The sequence below is a fragment of the Phalacrocorax carbo genome, chromosome 1, assembly GCF_963921805.1.
Source record: "Phalacrocorax carbo chromosome 1, bPhaCar2.1, whole genome shotgun sequence".
Lineage (NCBI taxonomy): Eukaryota > Metazoa > Chordata > Aves > Suliformes > Phalacrocoracidae > Phalacrocorax > Phalacrocorax carbo.
The window spans coordinates 85,946,166-85,965,267 of record NC_087513.1 but is presented as its reverse complement, the minus strand read 5'-3'; the positions used below and the strand labels follow the sequence as shown (position 1 = coordinate 85,965,267).

Sequence of the window (19,102 nt, the reverse complement as noted above, 5' to 3'; positions counted from 1 at the left end):
GGGTCCGGCCGGAGCGAGATAACAGCCGCATCCTAAGCGCCATCTTGGGTGGGCGCAGCGGCCGCTGAGCGGCCTGGGGGTGAGGCTCCCGGTGCCGCGCGTCCGGCGCCGCGTGGTGCGGCGGTAAGAAAATGGCGGCGCCCAGGCGGCCTCGTGAGGAGGAGGCGGCAGAAGAGGTTGAAGATGCTTCGCTACAGGCGAAGCGGCTCCGTGGACCGCGGCGGCTCTTGGTGGTGCTGGAGGGGGCGAGTCTGGAGACCGTGAAGGTGCGGGGGCGGGGGGCTGAGCCGGGCCGGACCGGAGGCGGCCGTGGGCGCCCTCGTCCACTTCTCCATGCTTGGATCTTAGGTGGGGAAGACGTTCGAGCTCCTCAACTGCGACAAGCACAAGGCGCTGCTGCTGCGGAACGGCCGGGACCCCGGGGAGGTGCGGCCCGACATCACCCACCAGGTACCCGCTGGACCCGGGCAGCGGCGCGGGCTGGCGGGTAGCCGGCCGGAGGGGAGTTGCCCTTCCGTCCGGGGGTCTGCTGTGCTCCCGGAACGGGTGTGAGTTCGGGATTACCCGCCATGCTCGTGGTTTTTAACTTTAGCAATTATCTTTACTTGGATATGGGATTGCTTTCAGCGTTACAGTAGAGCTCGTGTGGCCGGATGAACTCCTTTCTGCCTCAGCATCAGTCCCTTCTGCATTCATGGGGCCTAACCCTCAAGTTTTCCAAGAGCCCTCTCTCCAGCACCTCTTCTACTGCGTGTTTTCTTATTTCAGAGTCTGCTGATGCTCATGGACAGCCCTCTGAATCGGGCTGGTCTCCTGCAGGTTTATATCCATACACAGAAGAATGTTCTAATTGAAGTCAATCCCCAAACCAGAATCCCAAGAACTTTTGATCGATTCTGTGGTCTTATGGGTAAGTGATTCAAACTTTATACCAGCCACAAAACAATACAGGAAAGTGGTTAGGAGTAGAAGAATGCTGGGAAGAGTCAAAAAGGTGCACCAACTTTAAAAATGTGAAAGTGAGAAAAAAACAGAGAAATTAAAGTGTCTTTTTGTGAGTTCCAGGATGCTGATCAGTATTTCTTAGGACCATTTTAGAAGATGCTGGAAATTCTAAATATAGGCTTTTTGTCTACTTTAGCTCTAACTCCTAAGTAGAGGATAGGATTCCTCTGGCAAAAGAACAGACAGCTTAACTAATTTTCTTTTTTTGTCAGTTCAGTTGCTGCATAAGCTCAGTGTTCGAGCAGCTGATGGGCCTCAGAAATTGTTGAAGGTAAACGTTGTTTGACTGTTCATGGGTAATGTCACAACATTGTTCCTTTACAGCTAGTAATGTAGGAGTTAATTTTTTTGTTGTTGTTCAAACCATGGACTTGGCTATATGGCAGGGTCTCTTACCTGTGTGCCCCTATTAACTTTCTGCTTTTTGTAGGTGATTAAAAATCCAGTCAGTGATCATCTCCCTGTGGGCTGTATGAAGATAGGTACCTCTTTTGCAGTTCCAAAGGTGTCGGATCTGCGTGAGCTGGTTCCTACAGCAGAGCCAGTTGCCATTGTTGTGGGAGCTTTTGCCCACGGTTCGGTAAGTGCATGTATCCCTTACCTGGAGTTGTAAAAATCTTTATCAGGATAGAGTTCAGTCTTGTTCTGAGTATGGGTTTTTTCTTCTGCTCTTTTTTTCCTTGGACCCCCTGTCCCACCTCCCGCTTTTTCCCCAGGCAGGCTTGTCAAAAAAAGGCCTGACACTGCAACACTTGAGACTTTTCTACCTCCCCAGAGAGGGCAGTAGTGAGGGCTAGCAGTTGGCTTGCTGTGTTTTATTGTGGCTGTGCTCAACCTTGAAGAAATACTATGCTGGGGATAGATGGGACTAAGTGAAAATTTGCAGCTTAACTTTTTTTTTTTTTCCACACCCCCCCCCCCCTTCCTCTAGGTCAATGTTGACTACACAGAAAAGATGGTCTCCATCAGCAACTATCCCCTCTCTGCTGCCCTGACATGTGCTAAAATTACTACTGCCTTTGAGGAAGTTTGGGGAGTAGTATGAGCTTCTGCTGCTGTTAACTCTCATGGTGGACTCTATACCATGACTCCACGTTCTGGAGAGGATTTTTTACTTAGATGTGGACCTGGTGCAACTTCAGGCTCCTGGAAGGGAAAGGCTTTGATTTTCATCCTTGTAGCTTCTGACATAATGAGACTTTAAATGGACTGCCCCCTTGACCTTTTTTCTTCTTATTAAAGGTTGCTTTTGGTAAGAGTGGTTTTGTATTTTACTTTCTCATGTTTAATATGTGGGCGGCCTTGATTACTTTATAGCAGGGACACAGCCCAAGTTTGTCATGGAACTGAAATTCTTAACTGTGTCCTGCTCGCCCTGCAGCTGAAGTTTCTCAGTCCTGTAGAATCACCTTGCTCTGTGGCGTGTGCACTCCCGCAGAGGCACCCAAGAGGAAAGGAGCTGAAGCCAGTATGAAAAAGACCAGGAGCAATTTTTATCTTGGATGACAAACGTAGAAAAGTCAGAAGGTGGCTCCAATCCAATACAGTGCCTGCGTTGAGCGTTTTACAATCATCTGATATCAGCAGGGAGACACGAGTGTCCACTGGAGGGCGGCAGAGAGATAAGGCAACATACAGAAGGTGGAGGATCTGGAAGGAGGCTTACTCCATTCCCCTCCTTTTGGGTCTCTGACCCTGTGCTTTCTCTTTCCCCCTCACGTTGAAAAGTGATACTTCAACACAGCAAACTTGGCAGGTGATGCGTTGCTTCTGGAGTGTTAAACCAACTCCTACAAATGCACAGGTGGTACAATCTGAAAAAAAAGAAAAGTGCTAGATTTGTTTTGGTTGATTTTATGTTTGCCTTTCACCTTGGGGTGTAATGTTCCTAGTCCAAGCATGGAGTTCTCGCCACATAGTACAGCCTTACCTTTTGGCTGTTATTCTGCTTTTTTTAGCTTTTCTTTTTGTGGCACAAGTAACCTGCGAATGTAAGGCAACACCAATAATAAGGTGAAGACCAACACATGGCCAAGGAAATAAATAGACCTGTACACCTGTAAAGAGAAAGGGCAGGGTTAAGGATCAGCAAGTAGGCATGGAGGGAAAAAGACTGATTGTGTGGGTTGTCTGTTCATGGCTACTAAATACCTTCATCCATTTGTCCCAGGTGAAAAGGCAAAATGGCACCAGAGAGTAACCCATAAACATCCAGTGGTTAGCCTGCATTAGCACGTAGAAGATGGGCTGCAAGGCAGTGATGGAGGCCAAAGTGTTTAAGGGAGGACTGTCCCGAACAAGGTTTATGACCTAATTTAAAGAAAAAACAGAATTGTCCTTAGTTGGATATCCTATGGCTATATACACAGGTTCTGGGACCAAAGTATATATCCAACTGTGTAAAATAAATTTTGGTAAGCAGTTAGTTAAAAAAAAGTAGCTAAGCCAGATGGGGTCCTTGAAGTTTTAATTAAAAAAGTTCAAATATGGAATATTGTTCTCTTGGTACTGGCAAGTTTAGGAGAGGCATTCAGTTCATGTGCTTGTCCTCCAACCTTTCCAGCTGCCAAGCACTTCAGCTGCCCTCTACTCATATGCCAAGTTCTCTACCTCCTGTCAGCTTCTCTAATAAATTTATGGCTTGCCTGTGCAGAAGCCAGCAACCTACTCAACTGGACAGCACAACTGTATCATGTTTGAACACCAATTCCAAAGCGAGCAGCTATTTTTCATATTTAATCCAAGTAAAGCCTTCAGCATGTAGTTTCCAGATGCTTGGGGAAAGGCTAATGCAGGCCACCCCATTCTGGTAAGTCAGACAAAGCGCACCTGTCTTTCAACGATGACTATAAGGAACTCCATTTGAAAGCACACCAGGTAGCCAGAGTGCAGCCCGTGCCAAATGGCCAGGAAGAACAGGGCCAGTGCCTGTGACAGCAGTTTGTTACCCAGGAACTTCAGACGCTTGAAGATGTAGCTAGAGCAGAAAAGAAACAAAATCCCTCTAGTTTAGTCTCTGTCCTCCCCTCTCCATGTCAGAGCCCAGGGGACTGTATGCCTTTGCACACCCAGTGGTGACAGAAAGCACGACAGCTCTCCTGACCAGGGCAAAATGTACCTCAGCCCTTGTCTTAAAAGAAATCCCAGCTAATGTGGAGAAGTGGGTCATCTGACAATGCACACAGAAATGAAGGTATTCTACAATTCATCTGTTTCCCCCAGCAAGTGCTGAATCAAAACCCAGCTGAGTCACTGCATAGGGAGCATCAAAGGGCATGATATAGGAACCAGCTCTTAGAGCAGTTCTGTGGCTGTTCTACCAGGCAGGCTGAAGGGCTTGCTGTAGTCCCATTATAAGCTCTGCCCTCCTGCTGCCATCAACTGCTTGCCTATATTAATGAACTGTCCTTTCAGATTGAATGAATAGATCTAACCCAGTAACCTGGTTCAAATGGGACAGCAGCAAAATGTAGAAGAAAGAGTGTAAGAAAGACCTGAAAACTGGCAGATTCTTTCTCTAGTACCCCCTCTCAGCCTTGGATCTTGGTTCTGTTGACAGATGTTACTGACACATTACAGAAGGGGAATTTTGTCCTGCTCACCGGGCCACCCAAGCATTGGTGTTGATGTTGAAAGAAGCAATAGTCCCTGTGAACAAAGGTGTTGTCTCATACAGCCAGACCTTCATGTTGGCACAGGCATTCCACAAAGGCTTTCCATTCTGGTCCTTCCCATTATACCCCAAACCAACAAGGATGCAGACACCTTCCTATGGAAAAAGATTCACAAGAAAGATGAGAGGAAAACATTGCCCTTTTTATTTTTGGAAAGGCAGAGCTAGGGGAAGCTCTGACTCTCACTGTTGAGTGGAGAGACACCACTGCAAATGGAACAAATGGCTTAAAAACTGCCTGATTTTTAGTTAACTAGCCTTTGCTAACTTAAAGCAAGATAAACTGACCTGCACTGATCTCCAGATATTTGGATTACTTCCATTTAGTGCAAAGTCCAAGAGCATACCAAGTACCTGCAAAGGTGCTACCTGTGTTCATTTCTCTTTTGTTTCTGGAACGACATCTAGACTTACCGTAACAAGCCAGCAGGTTACGTATTTGTAGAGTATAATTTTGCCCCAGATCAATATGTAACCACAACGGAACCAGAAAGGCTTCTCCTGCAGACATAAGAGTGAAATAGAATAGAAATTAAAAATGGAGTTCAGTGGCAATAATGAGACAAGGCAGATGAGATCTCATCACTGTCTTTCATTTTAATATATGTGTTGAGACTGCTACATGGGCTGGACTGCCAGGCTATTGGCTTATGTAAATTTACAAATCATTCTCCTTCCTTTGGTAATATTTGTCTGACTTTGGGAAGACTCTGGGATTGGCATAATCACTGCAGAATTTACACCCTCATTTATTCATACTGACACAGAAACACTGATAATCTGCAGGTAGGAATTACTTACTAAGGGTTTTCTAAGAATCTCAAAGATTCTGGTAAGCCTTGCAAGTTACTCTAGTGAAGTTCTTTGCATGTAATGGTTAAATGGAAGGTCATTAAAAGGTCACAAAATACATATTTTAGGTTTCCAAAAAACAACAGTAGCATCTAAGATAAATTCTCTATTTGTAAAAGTTTTCATTTTGTTCAGCTTAACACATTCCTGTTCTGCATCAAATGGAATCTACAGGACAGGCAGTAAAACCAAATCAGTTGTGGAAAGGCTTATCACTAGTTCCTGACTTATCCTATTTTTAAACTGAGGCAAAACTTAAAAAAAAAAATACTCTCTTGTAGATCCAGTGCCCACCAGAGAAGTGGAGTTCTTCCCCACCTCAGAACCGCCAAATGAATACATACCATATAGTCATCTGATATGAGGTATTCATCAGAGATGTACAGGCTCGACAAGGTATAGGTCACTAGAAACAAGAGACCCAAACTCAGGCGCTTGAGAGCAGGCACAAAACTGAGAAAGAAAAATATGAAGGTCATAGAAAAGCCTTGGAAAGAGACCTTCAAACTCATAAATTTGAAAACAGAAGTGGAGAAGAGGAGGTAAGGGGAGATAGCGATAGGGAGTCACCACGTTCCACTGTAGCAGATGCCTCCGTTTGGAATCTGGGATGCTAACACTACCAGGTTGTGACCAAGTCTGTACTAAAGGTTTTAAATGGTTGTTGACATTCATGCCCGGGAACAGTGCTAGCACATTAGTTATGAGTAACTTTTGAATGGCTGTTTTGTCTTGTAAATCACTTTTGGTCACAGTACTTCAGTGTCCAGGTAAGAAGGCACTCTGCTGCAGGGAACATGTGGAGGATTCAGCATTCTAGGATCTTAGGAAGGCGAGGAGCTATGTGGCTTTTTATTACCTATTGGGTCTCTGGCCTTGAACGTCAGTCATCTCACCCCTTGCCAGTTTCTGATAGTCTGTCATGGAGAACTGAGGCCCCACCATGAAGGCACCATAGAAATAGGAGAATCCTGAGACCTCCAGCAAGGTAGGAACTCCCCGGACAGCAAATCGCCGCTGCTCAGGGGTCAGGAACTCCTGCACCAAAGGGAGTGGTATTAACATCATCCTAGGGGATCTCATACTAGCTCTGGATGTTATGTTCTCAGCTTACCTCCTTAATGGTCTCAGCTCTTGCTCTCCATGTATATGGAACTTTCCATTTTGTGCTTCATGCCCTTTCCTCTCCCCAGCCCTCTCTATCCCCACCCCCTCTAAAAAGCAACAAGATCCAATGGTTGAGACCAGTTGCACAGATCTCTATTCCCAAATAAGCTCAAAACATGGAAGGGATCTATTGACATACACCCCTGCCAGCATAGCAGCCATAGTAAAAGCACTGTACCTGACCTATTCCAGTCACTGACTGCAATCACATGTTCTCTCCCAAGACCTTATCGTCCCACAATTCCTATTTCTTGATGCAAGAGTTCATTATCTTTAAATACTTGAAACTTCAGCTTAGGAAATTTCAGCTCAACCTTGTTTTCTTGCAGTCAGCAGTGATTCCATGGATGCTAAAGACTGGGTCAGGCGCCAAACAGGACATGGGGAATGCAAATATTTGAAGTAGGGTTAAGAGACTATAGCAAGTGTTTTGCCCTCTCCCACACATTGTGCTGTGCAACTTCTCTCACTGTTTCTTCTGCCCTAAAAACAGGGCTCTCACAAATGGTGAAGGGCAACTGTTCATAAGTATGTGGTAAGACTAAACAAAGGAAAGGAAAATGGAAACTGAGATCCAGTGCTGATGGTCTGCAAGTTAAAGGTATGCTACCCACAAGACACAGAGCATTGGAGATCAGGAATCTAAAGCAACAGATTTGGGCAAAGGAGATGGTGGGGAATTTGGAAAGGGGTAGAATAATATTCTGACATGACTGAAACAACTTTTGTACATCTCTAATCACTACTGTCTCTTCCAAATTTTTTTTTCCCACTCAAGAATTCAGTGCCCTCAGCCACGCTCCCCTCTCAGCTATGGCTTTTACCAAACAATGAATGCAGCTTGCTAACTCACATCCTTTGAACTTGGTTTTCTGACCTCTAGTTCACTGGAATGGCAGGGAAGAGGTGAGGAGGAATGAAGGAGAAATGGTGTCTTACTCACCAGATCTTTTCCTCCATCATAGTAATCAATGGCCAGACCTAGAGGTGAGAAACAATTATTTGAGGCCCTGCGATGGGCTAGTTGGGCTGAACAAGCAGTCCTCTCTTCCCTGAGGCATGGCTTGCAGAGTGCAAGAGACATGAAGGAGGTGTCACTCACCAATCAACTTGAGCGTCAATACACAATGTGGCATTGTCCACTTGATGTCATAATGCTCTGTGGCTGTGAAGTAATATCCAGCCATAAGGTATGTCTGAAAGAAACCATTGTTTGGGTTATTCAAACTAATTCCTCCAGCTGGTTTTGATCTGTCTCCACTTTTCCACCCACAGTTGCTACTGGGAAGTACAAAACTGAACAGAATGCTCCTTTCTACAAACTAATGTAGTAAGAAAGAAGAGTTTTACCATCTGAAAGAAGAACGTGGTGAAGACAGCAGTGATTGTGCGACCCATAAGTCTCAGTATGAGGAACTGGATTAGGACACATAGCAGAGAATGAAAGAACTGCATCCCTGTGGAGGGGGGAGAGAGAGATATATGAAGTAGAAATGACATTTTTCCCATTACAGGTCCTCCCAAACCACAGCATGCCCTGGGCCAGGCAGCTCTCTCTTCCCAAACTCATCTTACCAAAATTGAAGTAAGCAATTGAGAGTCCTGTGAACACATTGTAGAGATGAATGAGGTAGGCCTCCTTCTGGAAGAGGAAATAACGCTGGAACAAGGCAAAAGGATATCCTGAGTAGAGGGAGAAAGAAAAAAAAAAAAAAAAGAAGGAAGAGTTGTAAATTAGTGTAGACAAGCATCTGTAATGGTCCAGATTATAGCTTTCTTGAACATGTTATTAGGAACGTGTACTTTACATAGATACATCATCAACACAGGTCACGGTATACATTCCTGTTATTGTATTTCCACCTGCGGGGGATAGATGCCAGATGACTTACTCTTTGTATTATACAGAAGAAAATACTTTAACAGGAACTTATATCAAAGTTGACATTGAAGTGCAAGAAATTCCAGGCTTACAGTTTTCTGGCCTCATTCAATACGTGAGATGGATAATGCTGAAATACATGAATCAGACTTTAGTCTCTAATTAATTTCCAAATTCTGTGACAATTACAGTGTATGTGGCAAGAAGCTAGATTTAAAAATAAAAAAGGGGGGGGGGGGGGAAGAATTTTATGGTTAATACCATTACATTATCCTGTAATATTCAATCCCTGCTCCCACCTCAATGAGTTCTTACATGATGCTGACCTACTTTAACCCCAGATTTCCCCAAGTGACCTCCAGTGATATACCCCTTCTTTTCTAACTCTCTAACTTCAGATTTGCAGCTGATTGGTGAAGTACTGGGCATACAAAGCTGCAACTAAATCCACAGGGAATACACATGTAGTAGTTTAGAAAAAAAATCAAAGTCAGAAGCATTTCATATGCAACAGCTAAGTGGAATGAGTTTTTTTCCTTGCATTTTCTGTATGTTAGCTCTCAGTCTAATTTAAGAATGCCTCCAGATTATTCATCTGTGGCTCTACTGAGAAGCAAACATTTGTGAAACACTCTGGTAGTAAGTATGGTGAGAAGTGCCATACAGAAACCCATGAGTAAATTAAATTACCGTTTAGGTGAGGTTCACATAGCATGCAATAAACATTGCCACATATTAGACAATAAATATATTATGTTTTAATACATATTAACACAGGAAGCATTGTCCATCTCATGAGTATGTGAAGTCTGTTCACACAATTAGTGTTTCTAAAGCACGTGCACAACGAGCTGAATTGGGATAGCAGAAGCAACTCTAATTCTGTCATTTTATAACTTATTACTTTACTTTGCACGCTTGTGCTCTTTTATCCTGATTAAAAACAAACCAAAAAGAAAAAAAAAAAAGGAAATTCATCACACACCACAACACTGGCATCCATGCCACTTATTAGCCTAGCAGAAATCTGTAGCAGTGGATAGATCTCTGCTACTTGCACTAATGGAGTAATAGTAGCAGTGGGTAGTCACGTTTTATATGAAGCAATAATAAAAGGTGATGAGATGCACATTTTGCCGAGAGTGTTTGACAGATGAAAGGTTTCCAATAAGCAAGGCCAAACCTAGTCACTACTGTGACAGGAAAGGAAAAACTCTGTCATGTTACATAAAATACACATATTGCAGTCAGTGCTACTGGGCTGAGGCGTAACGAGCCATTTCAAGGTCCTTCCTGTCCCCTGCAAATCCCTTGGGAGGGAGCCCCAGAGCTTGGGACTTTTGGGCTCTCTTCTAGATCCCGGAAGGTGGCAGGCTCTACTGAGCCGAGGTGTGTACCTGCTGCTTCTTGAGTTGCTGCTCCCCATTTCCTCAGCCTCTTGCCACCCCTCTTTCAGTCTTCCCTGCCTCGCCGTTCCTGTTCCTTCCTCCTTTTGTGTCCTGTGCCGCTTTCCACACCACGGGCTGCCTTCTCAGTCTGAGCAGCCAGCCAGCCCCACATACCACAGCCCTCCACCCGCAGAGCCTGGCAACCTCACCCCTGCACACTCATCCAGCTTGCTCTTCCCTTCCACAGCAGTGGCTCCAAGTCCCCCTACAAAATGCCTTACCCAAGCTGTCCCTTTCCCTTCCTGTTCCAACACCAGAATCAGAGGTATGTGCCTCTGCCGTCCCCGAATGCCAGCTGAGGGGGAAAGAGAAAATTGGCAGAGTTCACCACATGGACTCTCTGGGGATACAGGAGTAATTCAAAGAATTAGAGCACATTCACATGATTTTTAAAAAGTTAAAAAAGGTAAGTAGTATTGCCTATCAGCCTTATACACACAAACATAGAGGGGGATTCTTTTTTCACATGTCAATTTTCCTCCTAAAGTTTAATAAACATATTAACAACTGACAACAGATTTGTGAAATGGAAAGTGGTAAAAAAAATATAAACTGTTACCATCAATTTAGATTGAAAGTTAAAATACTGAGGTTTACTGTGGAGAAATCTTTCCCCCTTTTGAGAAAGGGGCAGAAAGATCAGATCAGAAACATAGGCAAAGCACAATTCATTGCTGTTTGTCAACACAGTTTTAAAACTGCATTTTCAAGGATTTCCCACTCTCAAAAATAAGTACAATCTTGCAAAACATTCCATATTCATAATAAAAAACCCAAACAGTTTTTTGGCTCCAGCCATTGCTTTAGACAGAATTAAATTATGACTGAATACTATAAAGTACCTCAAGTTTCTAAAAGTCAGAAATATTACCTATTTTCTCCCACCCCCAACTAGTGTTCCTACTCTTTAAAAGGCCTGTCTCACTTGTCACCCGTACCCCTTTCTAGTTCTACACAGGAGGTCATATTGTGGTTTGGGTAATGCTGCTCTGAAGGAGAAGGAATCATGAGCCCTTGCAAATAGAGAGCTACTAGTATGCACAGCATATATGTTTTTAGAAAGCACAAATGTAAATCCTGGTTTTGTACTACATGGGTGCTGCTCCAGTTCAAAAGTCACAAGGTCAGCCTAAATTCTTCTGATATCCAGAGCAACTTGCTAGTACTCTGGACTGCAATTTAGTTACAGTTTTGCTGCTCACAAGGTAATTTTCTCAGTTTTACAACTGGGCCAGTTCCACACTGCAGATATAAACTTTAACCCTCAAACGGCCTCTCCATTTCTGAACACTTGTAAATTATCTATTAAATAATGAGCTATTCCTACCAATAACAATGGCAGTACTCCCACTCCACTACGGTGTTCTTGAAGCAGCCTGAATTAGCACAGCAAAAGCAGGACAGCAGTTTTTGAAGTTACCGTTGTCACCTGGCAAGCTTGCTGTCACATTTGGATATGTCAGTGGCAGGATGCCACGCTGCTTTGCTTTTGCCATTCAGAAGCAAGAGGACTGGAGTCCCTGCTTCTTGCTGCCGAGGGACCCTGCACAGCAGCTCACCAGTCTGCCAAACTCCTCTTTGAATGATCCCTCAGGCAGAGTGGACCAAGGCGGGCAATCAGCTGTAATACTCTTGGAGAAAACAGAAGATGACCTCCTGATCCGAGGTAATTCTTCTCTATGCACCATGGAGTCGAAAAGCAGTCTGCATGCAGAGCTGATTTTTGCCTCTAGATAGACTTTCTATAGAGGGTAATTAGCAACTGATAAAAGAGACAAATTAGCTGCTGATGGTAAATTCCTCCTTTTTATTTTTTTAACTTCACAGGAAAAAGAGGATGACCTCTGGCTAAGGGAACCCTGGCACTGGAAGGAAAGGATATCAGCTTCTTCACCACAGCCATCTGGGAGAGTGATGGGCCACTGCACAATGCCCAGGTCGTCCACAGGTAAAAGAATCTAACTGAGCAAAAGAAGTAAACGATCAAGAAGCTGGATTAGGCAGGAGGAAAGTTCTAATTCCAAGCAAAAATAGTGCAGTCAAGTTTGCCATCTTCTGGAATGGGTGATTAAGATGCCTGTCTTTTTCCGGAGATAAGGCTGCAAATAAGAACACCAGAAACATTCTTTTAACCTCTGATCCCTTTATTTTCCCTTTTATATGCGTTAGCTTTTTTTCACCTTCAAGAAAGCAGATCAGACTATTTTTCTTCTTCTCCCTTTTGCTGATCAGTTAACTCTACCTTTGCTAACACCCAGTAGATCAATTGTCTCCATTTTCTTATGAGAATGCTAAAAGTAAAAGGAAGGGGAACAGGCAAGTCATATTATAATATAAAAGCCTTACCTAATATTTTGACTTCAAAGGTATTCTCTTTTTCTGTCTGTAATACCACAAAAGTCCCACACCTTGTTTAACACTGAGTACCTATACGTGAGTATATTAATTCAGTTCAGGAGTGTACTTTTGAAGTCCACCTGCGGTGCTTTAGTTTGCATAGCAGAACCGTCTCAAAGCACGTGAACAGGACTCAGGTCAGATGAAACTGAACTGAAAATGCATACCAATGGGTGCTCAGTCTGTATGACCAGACTGAAACAAATCCAAAGTAAATGCCCAAAACCCATGAAGCGAGGACATCAGGTACTGCATACAAACTAGTCTGTTCTACAGATCTACTCCATTTCACTTGCTAATGTAGACACAGTCAGTGTGTAGCCTTACGCAGTGGTCTTTTTTTTTTTAATTATTTAAGGAATAAGATGTATTTGAAGTTAAGAGTTTAAAAAAGGCAGCACTTGAGACAGGGCTGGTTTTAGCACCTGTGAGAGGATGGTGCTGACTCTTATAACTTCTCCCATCTCTTCCCCATTAAAACCAGTTGTTCGCCTCCCCTTCAGTAAGGTTCTTGCTTGGCTGGCTAGCTGCGGACTTGCTTTGGGATAAGTCATCAGCTATGGGTGACCAGAGGGAGAATTTCCCTGACCCTAAAAATCTTCAGGAGGCAGAGAACAGGAATAAGCAGAGGATGTAAAAAACAATTGGTGAGAGGTAGAAGAGGAGGAGATAAGGCCACTTGCAAGCAAAGCAGCTAGTTTCTGGCACCTATTCAGTAGGAACGTGTTACTTTCTGCCTGTCACTGCTATGGCTGTAGATGAGGGAACAGCTCCCCAGTGCTTTCCCTGGCAGGTCTGGGCAGATCAGCAGGGTCAGTTCTGGCTCAGGGCTGTGAACAGTATGTTGGCCCCCCTCCATATTATGCAGCAGAACATGCCAGGCAGCTTGCAAGACACTGTGTAATAGCACGGTCAGACAAACATCCTTAATTCTTTGGGATTACACAGCCATACAAGAAATAAGATCAACCTAAAGTCTTAAATACACAGCGCCACAAGGCATTCTGTATCCTGGCTTACACTTTGAGCAGTGACAGCAGGAAAAAAATGTCTCCTCTCATGGGAGGACAAGAGCAGCAGCACATAAACACTTATCTCTCCTCTGCACTACTGGAGGGGCTCCCTCCCTTTCTCTTCCAGGAGGCCAGGACAGCAGTGGTTCAGACTGCTTAGTCCGGCCAACCAGAAAGTAACTCTTTAGGTATGGAGCCAAGACCGTTGGTGTCTTCCATGTTGACCTAAAGACAGAGTTTCTCCTGGGAGATCACTGGGCCCTGGACCTACTGAAAAACGCAAGGTAGAGTACATCTCTAAAAAGACATTTTCCTATGACTGACAGACATTCATGTACTGGACATACCACATTTTTTAAAATGACAGGGTCCAGAACTATACTTCAAGTATTGCTGCTGTTGATAATATCACCAAATTGCAGCCTAATTTCCTCAAAAGTCATTTATGCAAATTTTCACAGACAGGAAGTCTGAAGTAAGTTTTAATCTTGTACAATCTGAGTAATGGACTCTATGCCAGCTGTATGTTTTGCTTCAAAATTGCAGGATGTATAAAAGGTATCTCTGATTTAAATACAAAGCTGTGACTAAAATCCCCATAATATACTCAGCAGTGTGCTGTTACAATCTTAATTTGTTCACTGAGAAAACACGGCGCCCTTTAGGACTATTCCAAATTTTGTTCTTAGTTGCTCTTCCTCCTTTGTCCTTCTCTTGTTCTCCCCTGTATTTAATTTTTTTTTCATTAGTGGCAGAATGTTAACAGTTTTAAATGATCTCTTTTGGTTATTTCAGATCATGACTAAGTGAACACATTTATTCTGAACCAAGAGAGTCCATTCAGACTATTTTTTCAACAGTAATTCAGCTTTCTCCGGAAATTAATGTAAGAAGTTGCAAAATCCTTTGTGATTCTTCCTCTTTTGCAGAAGTCTATTTTTACCAGTTTCTGGTGATCTCCTGAACAGCGAAACCTTAGAAACAGTTGTCGCAGTAGAGCTGCACAGTGTAGACAGTAAACTGCATCAGAGAGGGAGAAATAAGCAACAACTTTTCAATCCATCTTTGGAACAGAGTACCGTGCTTCATCCACACGGTCTTGTTCTGAAATAATTCAGCAGTATTAGCTGCAGCCAAAAAAAATAATTTTCTTCCTGAATCTAGGCAAACACCTAAAATGGAGGAAGTGAAGGAAAAGCCATACCTTGCCTGTCCTAATGCCATTTCCAGCTTTTAGAAACACCTTTCATTTATACTGCATGCCATCCTATGAAATGGCCATCAGCGCTAGTTGCATTACCAACAGGCTTAAGGCTTTCAGTCACATAAAAAGGATTGCAAGCTAAGCTGCAATTAAATGAACACTTCTTTTCATGTTAGTGCTGGGTTAAGGAACTCTTCTCACTCTCCTCTGGAGTGGTGCTTGGTACTTCCTTTTAATGTAATGGTATAATGCTTTACTACCCATCCATTAAGCAGGAAAGCTGGAGTCAATACCCTCTGCCTGAGTGGTTCAATCCACATGACCTGCAAGAGTACCAAACTGGAGGTAAGGCTGTTTTGCATGCCTTTAAGCCTTCTGTCTGGAGTTATGCCTTCAATTCTACGTAATTAAGAGATACTGAGCAAGGGAGAAAGGACAAGGAAACATGCAGCTCTAGCCTCCTGGTTTGGTAAACATTTCAGGTACGCAGGGGAAAGATGTGAGTGGATTCCCAGTCCCCGATCCCCAGACTTTTAATACAAATAATAAAGATCCATTAATACTTTATGCAAAATAGATGGTGGCCTACCTCAGGAAGAGTCACTGCCGTCTTGGTGCCTTGGCATCAACACAATACATTGAATGTTTCTAACAACACACACAAGTCTTGGACTTAATGAGTCTCCTGACTGCAGTGAGCATCTCTTCTTACCATTAAGATATGAGTATCTGTTGTTCATTTTAAGTAAGTGGTATGCTCACCCTTAGGACACCAAGCAGTAAACAGCTTTCTAATGTCATGTTCTGCCTTACTGCTAGTAAGAAGGAAGAAGAAACTCAGAGTATGTTGAAGGTGCATTCTGCAAAGGCATCGCTCTACTGTATGCATCTGCCTCCACACACACTTTCTAACACCTTTTCTGCATCAGTACTTGTTCGACTAGTCCCATGGTTGGTTCAGTTGACTAACCTAGCAGTAAAGTATCTGCTTTTTCTGGTTTAAGTTTCTGTCAGGCAAGTAAATTCAACCAGACCGTAATTATAGTACCAGAGATAGATGTGGGAGAAAGGAAAGCAGGACTTTTCCCATTCAGCTGTGAGGACCTGCTAAATTAATTCCTGCTGACTTATATGCATGTCCTGTATGTTTCTTATTACTTTTTTCTTTATAGAAGATGTTTAGATTAACTAACTTGTAAGTTAAGTTCAAAATTATAGTCAGTTTAATCCTCTATATCTACTCTTGAGGTGAAGAATGTTTTGGTTCAGTTTGACTTTATATATCATAGATTAAATCAGGCAGAAATAAGTCTGGTCCAGACCAGAGTTATGAAGTGACAGAACTTTTCTTGCATCCTTTTTAAAAAATTATACTTTTAGCCAAAGGAACTTTATTTGGACAGATCGCACTGTAGCAGCTGTATCCCTTCAAATATACTTTTAAGTTCAGAGAAAAGTTTGTATTTCCTACCTGCTAGGTGACTGCACTACCAAAAGCTTTCAAAACCCAAAGTTTCATCAGGCATCCGCAGAGGTTTATGTAGACAGCATGTATACATGTACTTGAATTAATGTTTTGGGGGCTATAACCTCCTGCTCAATCGTTAGCCCACATTGTAACTCTATAGCCCTGCCCTAACCATTTTACACGTGACTTAACGATCTCATGTTTAGATAAGCATAAACAGCATGTGTTCTGCAACATGCTTCAAGTTGCAGGTGGAGTGCAGCACAACATCCCAGGCCTTGTAGCCACTCAGCTAGCAGGTTTTGCTCACCCTACCTGGCAGTCCCCCTGATGGCATGCCACTCCCGCATAGCTCCACGATTGGTGCAGATACTAATAATGTCTCTTGGCAGGGAGCTCCCCTGCACTCGGAGGGGGCGGCATCTCAGAAGGGTTGTGGAGATTCCTAAGTGTACACCCCTCCCAACACACGCACACGGGGAATTTGATGCACATGCAGCACCTGGCACTCGCGCAAAGACAGAGGGACAACTGCAAACAAAGTTCTTGCGCCCAAAGCAGCGCTCACGACGCAGACCCAAGCCGGACCCGCCTGGCAGCAGCACGCCGGGCGCCAGCACCGCAGCGGCTGGCTCCGCAGGTCCCGCAGCCCGGCTCCCCGCTTCGCCCCAGGACGCGGGGTGCCTGCACCCCGCTCACAGGCAGCCTGCTGGCGCCGCTCCCCCTTCCCCCCCGCTGCGGGGACACCGCCCGCCTCGCCAGCCCCGCTTCCCAGCGGGCTCCCCCTGTCCCCGGCGAGAGCCGGGGGGCGCCCACGGCTCCCAACCCCGCAGCTGCTGCGAGGCACGTCCCGAACCCGCCGCCGCCCCGCGGCACAAGCCAGACACAGGCTACCCTCCGGCCGCCGGGTCGGGCCGTGGCGGGGCGGGGCGGGTGGCGGCGAGGGGTTCCCCCGCTCCCCCGCCCGCCCGCCCGCCGGCTCCGCGCGCACACGTGGCCTGACACGGCGGTGCTGACACAGGTGCGGCTCCGAGGCGACACGGCGCTGCCCGGACCCGGACGCGGCCACAGCCCCCGCGCGGCACGGCACGGCGGCGGAGTGGCGGGGTCGCCCGGCCCCACGGCGGCGCCAGAGCCGTCACCCCCGACCGCCGCGCCCTCTGCCCTCCCTTACCCATCAGGATGGACACGATGAGGCGCAGTGCCTGCTCCGACGAACCCAGGGCCTCCGCCAGCTGGGCCAGGCCCCAGCCGGACCCCGCCACCGCCATCTTCTCCCCCGGCCGCCCCGCCGGCCGGTCGCTCCTCGAACCCGGCAGCGGCACCAGCCACCGCGGCCCCCGCACCGCTCGCGGCCCCCTCCGCGCCCATTGGCTGCGCCGGGCCGGCCACGCCCCCACAGCGCCTCCGATTGGACAGCCCGTGGCAGCGGGGCAGGGCCCTGCGCTCACTGAGGCAAAGGTTACCCCGCGAGTGGGCGGTGCCGGCGGGCAGTCCCCGCTGGCCAATGATTGGAGAAAGCGCTTCCGAGGCGGGGCTCGTTCTGGGCGGTGGTGGGGCGGGGCCAGGCAGGGGAGGCGGAGCCCGCCTCCCCATTGGCTGTGGCGGGACACGCGAGAGCCGGGTAGGGAGGGGTAGAGGATGGGGCAGGATGGGGCGGGGCGGGGCAGGGCAGGGCAGGGCAGGGCGGGGGTTATTCGCGGGCACGAGGCGCGCGGGAGCAACGGTCGTGCGAGTGAGTTAAGGGCAGGCCCTGGCCCTGGCCCTGGCCCTGGCCCTTGGTCTTGACTTGTGGTGCTGCTATGCTGGATGGGGACTAGTTGTGCTACTGAGCCTCCCTAGTGTTGCTGGGTCCTGCCACCCCAGTGGCTCCTGGTCCTTGGCTTTTTGCCCCAGAGGGAACCGCTTCCCATGCCAGATGTTACGGCAGCTCCTGTCCCTCATCCTGTCCCTGTGGCACCCAGCTCTTAGTACTCACTGAGCAGCTCTGCCTACACAGCCTCCTCGTAACTCATCCATTGGAGGACCATCTCTTAGGTGTGTCCCTTCATGCAGAGATCCATGACTGCACGTGACCTTCTTCCCAGCAAAAGCTTCAGGTGCAATGGGTGTGATCCTCTTCCCTTTGTTTTTGTTATCATTTTCCTGCTGTGTCATTCAGGTGGGTGGTATTGCCCAGACTTCACTGGAGGGGCAGAGACTCATACAAAGGTGTATATGAGAATGGTCCTCTGGAGGTCTCTGATCCAAATCCCTGCTTACAAGCAGGACTCCAAAGTTGGATCACGTTACTCAGGGCTTTGTCCAAGCAACTGCTGTACATTTTCATGAGTGGAGTGCTCCCAGACTCCCTGGGCACCTGATTCATGCTTTGGGGGAAGTATTTTTGTCCATATTGTCACCAAAAGCGGGAATAAAACTCATTAACATCAGTGTAGCATTGAGAAGCAGGCATTCTTTATTACAGCGCCGGCTGCACGGGGGATAATTCCTCCTAGTGTTCATGCCACAAGTCATGACAGACAAAGCTTATACTGCTCAGTTATATACATATGCATTAGATTTCCTGGAATAGTTATACATATTCATTCACAGTGTGTTGCAAGAGGTGTCGGTTTCAAATGGTGCTCTGACTCTTATCTAGGTGCAGATGTTCTTAGTTTCCTTTATCTTGGTCTCAACTGGCGTCTGCTGCTAGCTTTGTACCCCTTTGGGATGTGCTGATCACACTTGCGAAAATTATGTCCTTGTGTGCATTCTTGCCTGAGGCCCCTTATAACAATTCCCCCCTTTTGAGATTTCTCTGTCTCATTAGATCTCAATACTTTATGTATTTTGACTCACACAGGTTTCTAATCATAGGAATACATTGTATTAATATACAAGTTACCAAGATTATTATAATAACAAGTTAAGTAATGACTTAGTTACTTCCATAGTTTTGTTGGTGCAACAGGGAAAAGCTTCTGGCCATTCTGAGAAGGTATCAATCA

At 45.9% G+C, this 19,102-nt stretch overlaps 2 protein-coding genes across 3 annotated transcripts; one reads left to right on the top strand and one right to left on the bottom strand.

The window, feature by feature from the left end:
- Positions 1-37: 37 nt before the first annotated feature.
- Positions 38-2,261, top strand: EMG1 (EMG1 N1-specific pseudouridine methyltransferase). The gene is made up of 6 exons (XM_064464457.1): positions 38-266; positions 349-450; positions 769-910; positions 1,218-1,276; positions 1,436-1,585; positions 1,937-2,261. The coding sequence occupies exons 1-6, from the start codon at positions 132-134 to the stop codon at positions 2,048-2,050; spliced, it is 702 nt and encodes a 233-aa protein (XP_064320527.1). The 5' UTR covers positions 38-131; the 3' UTR covers positions 2,051-2,261.
- Positions 2,262-2,476: 215 nt separating this feature from the next.
- Positions 2,477-17,513, bottom strand: LPCAT3 (lysophosphatidylcholine acyltransferase 3). Of its 2 annotated transcripts, XM_064464386.1 has the most exons (14): positions 17,284-17,513; positions 10,249-10,322; positions 8,273-8,380; positions 8,048-8,154; positions 7,800-7,893; positions 7,641-7,678; positions 6,390-6,568; positions 5,875-5,983; positions 5,093-5,179; positions 4,608-4,774; positions 3,835-3,982; positions 3,157-3,315; positions 2,936-3,062; positions 2,477-2,819 (listed from the first exon to the last, which is right to left on the bottom strand). In XM_064464386.1, the coding sequence occupies exons 1-13, from the start codon at positions 17,478-17,480 to the stop codon at positions 2,946-2,948; spliced, it is 1,584 nt and encodes a 527-aa protein (XP_064320456.1). In that variant the 5' UTR covers positions 17,481-17,513; the 3' UTR covers positions 2,477-2,819; positions 2,936-2,945. The 2 variants fall into 2 exon arrangements, with proteins under 2 accessions (XP_064320456.1, XP_064320465.1); XM_064464395.1 differs by lacking the exon at positions 10,249-10,322 and having other exon boundaries at positions 17,284-17,463.
- Between the last annotated feature and the right edge of the window lie 1,589 nt (positions 17,514-19,102).

Bases quoted from the DNA above. Each gene is read 5' to 3' on its own strand.
- EMG1 (XM_064464457.1), top strand. From the start codon at position 132: ATGGCGGCGCCCAGGCGGCCTCGTGAGGAGGAGGCGGCAGAAGAGGTT. The intron at 911-1,217 runs GTAAGTGATTCA...TTTTTTTGTCAG, and splicing joins TCGATTCTGTGGTCTTATGG to TTCAGTTGCTGCATAAGCTC. The intron at 1,586-1,936 runs GTAAGTGCATGT...CCCTTCCTCTAG, and splicing joins GAGCTTTTGCCCACGGTTCG to GTCAATGTTGACTACACAGA.
- LPCAT3 (XM_064464386.1), bottom strand. From the start codon at position 17,480: ATGGGCGCGGAGGGGGCCGCGAGCGGTGCGGGGGCCGCGGTGGCTGGT. The intron at 7,679-7,799 runs GTGAGTGACACC...TCTCACCTCTAG, and splicing joins ATTGACGCTCAAGTTGATTG to GTCTGGCCATTGATTACTAT. The intron at 3,063-3,156 runs GTATTTAGTAGC...TTCTCTTTACAG, and splicing joins CCTGGGACAAATGGATGAAG to GTGTACAGGTCTATTTATTT.